This window comes from Bos mutus, chromosome 22, assembly GCF_027580195.1.
Source record: "Bos mutus isolate GX-2022 chromosome 22, NWIPB_WYAK_1.1, whole genome shotgun sequence".
NCBI classification, from domain to species: domain Eukaryota; kingdom Metazoa; phylum Chordata; class Mammalia; order Artiodactyla; family Bovidae; genus Bos; species Bos mutus.
In genome coordinates this window covers 50,872,379-50,879,338 of record NC_091638.1, presented here as the reverse complement: position 1 = coordinate 50,879,338, position 6,960 = coordinate 50,872,379, and the positions used below count along the sequence as shown (strand labels likewise).

General features: G+C 49.5%; 2 protein-coding genes across 2 annotated transcripts in view; both read right to left on the bottom strand.

The window, feature by feature from the left end:
* Positions 1-252: 252 nt before the first annotated feature.
* On the bottom strand, positions 253-1,424 carry GPX1 (glutathione peroxidase 1). The gene is made up of 2 exons (XM_005909375.3): positions 1,073-1,424; positions 253-811 (listed from the first exon to the last, which is right to left on the bottom strand). The coding sequence occupies exons 1-2, from the start codon at positions 1,331-1,333 to the stop codon at positions 455-457; spliced, it is 618 nt and encodes a 205-aa protein (XP_005909437.3). The 5' UTR covers positions 1,334-1,424; the 3' UTR covers positions 253-454.
* A 1,456-nt stretch (positions 1,425-2,880) lies between these two features.
* Positions 2,881-6,960, bottom strand: part of RHOA (ras homolog family member A) — a 49,841-nt gene continuing 45,761 nt past the window's right edge. The window contains exons 5-6 of the mRNA XM_070359408.1: positions 4,254-4,384; positions 2,881-3,748 (exon numbers count right to left, since the gene is read on the bottom strand). Of these exons, the coding sequence (XP_070215509.1) occupies positions 3,575-3,748; positions 4,254-4,384 (305 nt within the window). The 3' untranslated portion in view covers positions 2,881-3,574. The remainder of the gene's footprint in view (positions 3,749-4,253; positions 4,385-6,960) is intronic.

The following is a 6,960-nucleotide window of genomic DNA, read 5'->3' as shown; positions in this document are numbered from 1 at the left end:
AATAAAGACTTTCTTTTGTAACAGGGCCTCAGGATGGCCTTGCTGAATGTCTTGGCAGAGGGAGAAACACTGGGAGAGAAGCCTGGATTCCCACAAAGGAAAGAGTGGATTCCACTGCAGACAAAGTGTTGGAATATTCATGTTTGGCTAGGTAAGGCCAGCTAAGAAATGGGGGCTTAAGCTCCCAGCCCTAGGACAATGAGATTAGTAGGAAAGGTGTCCCCCACTGACAATGACACAGGACACACACAGTTCTGCTCACATCTGGCACTTTATTCATGAGGAGCTGTGGTCTGGGAAAGGGGAGGCTGGGATGGATAGGACCAGCGCCCACCTCAGGGGATTTTCCTGGACATCAGGCATTCCTCCACGTAGGTTTAGAGGGAACACCTTCATGGGCAAAATCCCTGGAGAGCAGCGCTGACCGCCAAGCAGCAAGGGTGGGAGGGGCACCCTAGGCAGAGGCCCCCTGGGACAGCAGGGTTTCAATGTCAGGCTCGATGTCGATGGTCAGAAAGCGGCGGCTGTACCTGCGCACGGGCACACCGTCTGGGCCCACCAGGAACTTCTCGAAGTTCCAGGAGACGTCGTTGCGGCACACCGGGGACCAGGTGATGAACTTAGGGTCGGTCATGAGAGCAGTGGCGTCGTCACTTGGCGTGGGCAGAACCTCCCGAAGGAAGGCGAAGAGCGGATGCGCCTTCTCGCCATTCACCTCGCACTTTTCGAAGAGCATAAAGTTGGGCTCGAACCCGCCGCCTGGTCGGACGTACTTCAGGCAATTCAGGATCTCCTCGTTCTTGGCGTTTTCCTGCGAGAGGGGAGAGCAGCTGGGAACCAGGGCTGCGAGGGGGAAGGGAAGCCTAACCGCAAACCTGGAGTTTTCCATGAGTCACCCGACTGTGACCTTTGTTGCGTAACTCCAGGGTGGATTTGAACCTCAGCCGGGAAAAGCGTCGGAGTGCTGCGAGGCGAAGGCCCGCCTCTCCGCGCCCTGGGACCCGGCGGAGCACCAGCGGGCGCTCCTAACCCGGGTAGCACGCCCACCCCCGCTCCGCCCGGTTAGGCGCACCTGATGCCCAAACTGGTTGCAGGGGAAGCCGAGCACGACCAGGCCCCGGGGTCCAAGGCGCCGCTGCAGGTCATTCATCTGGGTGTAGTCCCGCACCGTTGTGCCTCAGAGCGATGCTACGTTCTCAATGAGCAGCACCTTGCCCCGCAGGGAGGACAGGTTGAAGGGCTCCCCGCCGGCCAGAGGGCGCGCGGAGAAGGCGTACACTGTGCGCGGGGCTGCCGCCGCCAGGGCGGCCGCCGAGCGCTGAGCGGCGCACATGGTATCCGTTCCCGAATCGAGAGGAGAGCGCCGCGGACTTGAAGAACAAGGGGGTCGGGAAGCGCCTGCTTTTAAAAGGCGGGCGACCGGGGGGGTCACGTGGTGCAGGCACTTTTCCGGCCGCGGCTCCTCCCTGCCTGGGTCCCGCCTCATCCGGCCTCCGGCCCCCAGCTGCGGGCCCACGGGGCGGGAGGGTGCGGCCGTGCCGGATGCGGACACCGCCCAGACCGTGCGGCGGCGCGGGCGCGTTTGGTCCAACCCAGGGAGTGCAGCGCGGGCACTGCGGTAGTGGCCCGAATGATTCCCGCCCAGGGCCCAGACGGGCTCCGGATTCTTTCTCAGTGGTTCTTCAGGGATTGGACCTGGCCCCGGGAGGGTGACCAGCAACAGGAGCGTGTGCTGTCTGTGGCTGCACAGCCCACCCCACCTGTGCTGTATCACTACTCCTGAAGAACGAGCCCTATTGGCAGGCGCGGGGATGGTGCAGTTGGCGGCGTCTGGGAACTTTGAAGGTTAAATTGCAGGAGGGTGGGCAGTGCTGCGGAGAAGGGGGCAGGCAGTCAGGGATGGGACTGCAAAAGCCAGCTTTCTCCTAACCTTGCATTCTGGCGCTACCCTAGACTGTGCTCTCATCCTAGCCTCCGGTTTCCCGCCTACTTTGACACCCCCAGCGCAGCACTGCCTTTACACAGGGTTTCTGGGGTCACTGTTAAGGCCCTGCTCCAGACTCCTGGAGGGGAGCCCAAAAGCATGCAGGGCCAAGGAGACTGAAGTGGATTTCAGACCATCCTCGTACCTAGTCAACTTCATCTGGAGCTCAGGCTTGCCAGTAAAAGACACTGAGAATGGACAGGTAGTAAGAAGAGTAAAGTATCACACTCCTGAGATTTGTATGGAAGAATGACTGCTTGGAATACCTCCTACTCCTCAGTAGGCTGTATTCCCTACTCCACCCGCCTCTGAACTTGAACGTGACAAAATACTCATTCCCACCTCCTTGGCTGAAGTCAGGTTAGTGCCGGTTTGGGGGAGTGGGTGGGCAAGCTGGTACTTTGCCCCCTGAAGGAAAGGTGAGCTAGGCAGAATTCATCCTCCCACTCCCAGCCCTGGAGAGAGCAACACAAACACCAGGATACAGGAAGTTTAGAAAACTGCCTTTATTCTATTAGTAGTTGGAAAAATTAACTGGTACAGAAAAAAAGTTTAGTCAGCTGGAGAGGAGAGAGAAACTGAGGGCCGCCCAAGAGAACTGGCGGCTCCTCTGGGAGGGAACCTGGATACAGTGAGAAGAAAGAGCACTGTGAACTACAGAGCCAGACCCTGCAGTCCAGGTGAGACAGGTTATGCCACCTTCTGAGTGTCTAAGTGCCTCAAGCAGAAGACTGAATTCTTACTTACTTAGCCCAGCTCTGGGGAAGGGGGTACTGGAACATGTGGGGCCGAAATGGGGGGACATGGCCATCTTTTATCCGAGAAACTGACAAAACGGGAATTTAAAAAATGAATTTTCCATCTGACTTTATTTTCAAATACACTTTCTTTAAAAAAAAAAAAAAAAAAAAAACCAATACACTTTCTGTGAAGATGACAAATATCAGTATTAGGAAATCCAATTATACAAAAAATACTACATCTAGTCTGGGGTAGATATATTTATTTTTGGTAACATACATTAAGCGGCACTAATTACACAGTAACTATAAGGTAACTAACATGAAACCACAGAACTGTAACTTTACCACAGCTGCGTGGATTTGGGCCTTTCTGGCTGAGCACATTTTCAAAAAACTGGATAGCCACCCAGAGCTATGCCAATGAAATCTGTTAAAAGGAGTAAAGCTCTGAAGTGGTGACTCACCAGAGTACCTTGCAGCTGATAGATGACAGACAGGACATGTTAGTTATAAAGTAGTTACAGCCTAATTCACAAAAGTTACCAATGGTTTCTCTTTCTAGAAAGAAGCAAGAAGTTAAGAAATTCCTTGAATTAGCGCCTGGTGTGTCAGGTGGGAGTGCAGAGGAGGGCTGTTAAGAGCAGTGTCAGAAGGACCCTGGTGGGTCAGGTGGGTTGGACATCATTAATAATCATGGTTGGCTTCTAAATACTGGTAGCAAGATGACTTCTGATTTGTAATCTTAGGTAAATTATAGATAAATGAAAAAGGCCAGTAATCATACACTAAGATTAATAAACAGCACTTCAAAATTAACCGCATGAGGGCTGTGCTTGCAGCAGGGGTTTCACAAGACAAGGCACCCAGATTTTTTCTTCCCACGTCTGGCTTGCAGAGCAGCTCTCGTGGCCATTTCAAAAACCTCCCTCACTCCATCTTTGGTCTTTGCTGAACACTCCATGTACCCAAAAGCACCAATCCTGTTTGCCATATCTCTGCCTTCTTCGGGTTTTACTGGCTCCTAGCAAAGAGAAGAGAGCACTTTAGTTAACAGTGTTACATATAGTAAGTAGGTGCAGAGCATTTTAACTCCGCTAAAAGACTTCAGAAGCCAAGGTGTCAGCCCCATCACTTTTAAAAGGCTATTAGGGGCTCTCTGTTTGGACTCCCAGGTTGCCTGATCCTTCAGTTGCCACCAATTTATCTCTAGCCTCATGTATACGAAGGTAATAACTGGACAGGGAGACTGAGAGCCTGATAAAGCTCCTGCATCTGACACACTGACTACTGCTGTGATGGTCCCTTCTCAGGGAGGCAATCTGCACGAGAGAGGTCCCATCTTACAGGACTAGGGAGCCTTAGGGACCCTCTGTGCAGGCCCCAGTCCATGAGGCACAGACAGAGGCTTCTGGGACTCTCTCTGAAACAGCCTGGCCTATGTGGGTTTCTGCCTCGTTCCCTGAATCTCCCATCGTGGGTCCAGGGTCCCCAATGCTACAGAAGACAGAGCCCCACCCCAGACCCACCTGCTTCATCTTGGCCAGCTCCCGCCTTGTGTGCTCGTCGTTTCGAAGATCCTTCTTGTTCCCAACCAGGATGATGGGCACGTTGGGACAGAAATGCTTGACTTCCGGAGTCCATTTTTCTGGTATGTTTTCTGAAAGCAGCAAAATACACATAATTATCTTGAAGAATCTCCAGAAGCCCTAGTTAAATTGTGAAGAAACTTCAGAATCATGCTGGACATATAATGGAATTTCACTAGTTTCAAAACCATGAAAAAGGCAAAATCTAACCCCCTTTCTCTTAAGCACAGAATCACCAGCTTTTCTCAGTCATACCAAGGAGCTCATCTCCTGCAGGTGGTGCCAGGTGAAGGCTACAGAGGAGCAAAGGATTCAGAACACGGGGTGGCTCCACAACGGTGCCCCCTGCCCCACCGGCCAGCCATCCACGTCACTGTTGGATGATTCTGACCACAGCTTACAGGAGTCCCCATTCTACGGCTGTGGCTACAGCTAGCCCAGGGTTCACACACTTTCTCTACACCTTACTCATGGGCCTTCAGAATGACCTACCCTTGGGTTACTGGAATTTCAAAGGGCTTCAGTGGCTTCTGAAAATGAATCATGACCAGTTGCAGCTTCTTGCCAATACTAATTTAGATAAGGTGGCCTGAGTTCAACCTCCCACACCCACCACCTTGAGCATCTCAGAGTCAGGGATGACGTTACAAAATGGAGATAACTAAGACTCCACATGAGGTTATTCTGATTCAATGTGTACAGCATACTTAGTATGATGATCATTTAAATGGTACTGAACATAATTTGGCACTATGTTTTAGGCGTAAACTGTTCACTCTATGACTTCAACACCAAAAGGCAGGAGTTACAATATGGAAAGATGCCCTGCCTTCTGGCTAGAATGTAGAGAAATTATATGAGTAAGGTCAGAAAACTCAATTCAATGCTCCACTCCTCAGCCCACAAGACAGATACTTTCCTCCTTTGCTAGAGCAGCTACAGCAGCTACAGTCAATCACTAATGTTACAACTTAAAACTCAAAGCCTTATTCTAGAACAAAGGGTTCCTTAAGAACCGCAGAGCAATAAAGACACAAGGGCCAGCATATCTGACACTGAAGCCCAACAGCCTGGGTGGTCAATCTTGCTCCTGGCTCTGCACCCTGTGGTCAGTTTTCAGTGAAGCTGCAACAGTGATCACTTTAAAGAGTAGGTGAGATCACACACATCTCTCTTGTGTTCAAACCATCTGAGAGTTCCCATCTCTCTCATGATCAAAGGAGAGGTCCACACCATTAACCACATGGCTCTGCAACCCTCGCTCTCTGTACAGCACAGCACACTGGACTCCTTCCTTCCACCTGGGGAGTCTTTTGTTGGCCTCTCTCACCTATGCTCAGAGGTCTCCTTTTCAGTGAGGCTCCTGACCAGCAGCATGTGGTCATCTTCTAACACTACATACTACCACAGCCTATTCCATTTCCACCACCATGAATGTTATTTGTAACCTTTCCTGCTATCAGATTTAGATTTTGGCTCTTCTGTCTCCATCTAGAATATAGGTTCTATAAGTAGGTGCTCAATAATTATTTGCTAAACATACAAAATTATTACTCTAATAGTCTCCCCACCTCCAGAATACAGGACATGTAAAATAAAATGAACTGCCTCTCTTATGTTCACTTTTCATGAATAATTTTAAAATTTAATTTTTTTACCTTTTAATTCAGTAATGGCAATCACCTATAATTGCTCCTACCCTCAAAGTAATCTGATCATATCAGGACACATCACTTTACACAGATTTACAGTGGAGTGCTTTGGATGTCCTTGTGAATTCCATTAATTCTTATCTAGATCCAGAGTCTACTTTTATAAGTCAAGTTTTACTGGAACAGAGCCAAGCTCATTCATGGATATATTTTTTATGACTGCTTTTGTGTTACAACAGTATAGCTGAGTAGTTATGGCAAATTCAGGAAATGCAACAAGAGAACACACGGCTGACAAGCCTAAACTATTTACTATTTGGCCTTTTACACAGGATCGGCCAGCAACAGGGCTGAAACCTGCACACCAACATTCTGATTGCTGATCAAACTTGTTATTCTATACCCAGACTCTGGGCTATGGTCTAACATCCAACCATACATAAAAAGCAAACTGCAATGTTTGGTTGACATTAGCTTTTCATTTTCTTGATATAAACTTTGAGTTCCCAAGACACATTTTACCGGGGCAAACTACCAGTGGAATTCTCTGCTACTCCCTAGCCAAAATGAGAGAACTTTTAAAAGGCCCTTGGCAAAACTAAGGTAACTCAGGTCAGCAAAGGGGCCCTACCTACCTATGATACTCCTGCCAAGACCACCAGTGAAGGCACAGCATCAGCCCCACCCCACCCCCAGGTGTATCCTGAGAGGGAGCTCAATCTCCCTCTGCTTTCTACCTCTGTGTTCCTCCCTAGAACCTGCTCTCTGGGTGAGGGGATAGCAAAAAACAAGTCATAGTAAACAGACAAGAGGTCAAAAGCAGAAGATTTCTTGAGACCAGGAGATATACAGTGTTCAAAAAAAAAAGTAAGACAGAATAAGAGTAATATTTTGCTCTGAAGGTACTCTTGTCCCTCAAGGATTATACCCTGGATGAGGTGGCAAAGGGTGCACACTCCTCATTCCTACAGGATTTAGGCAAAGTTCATCATGTG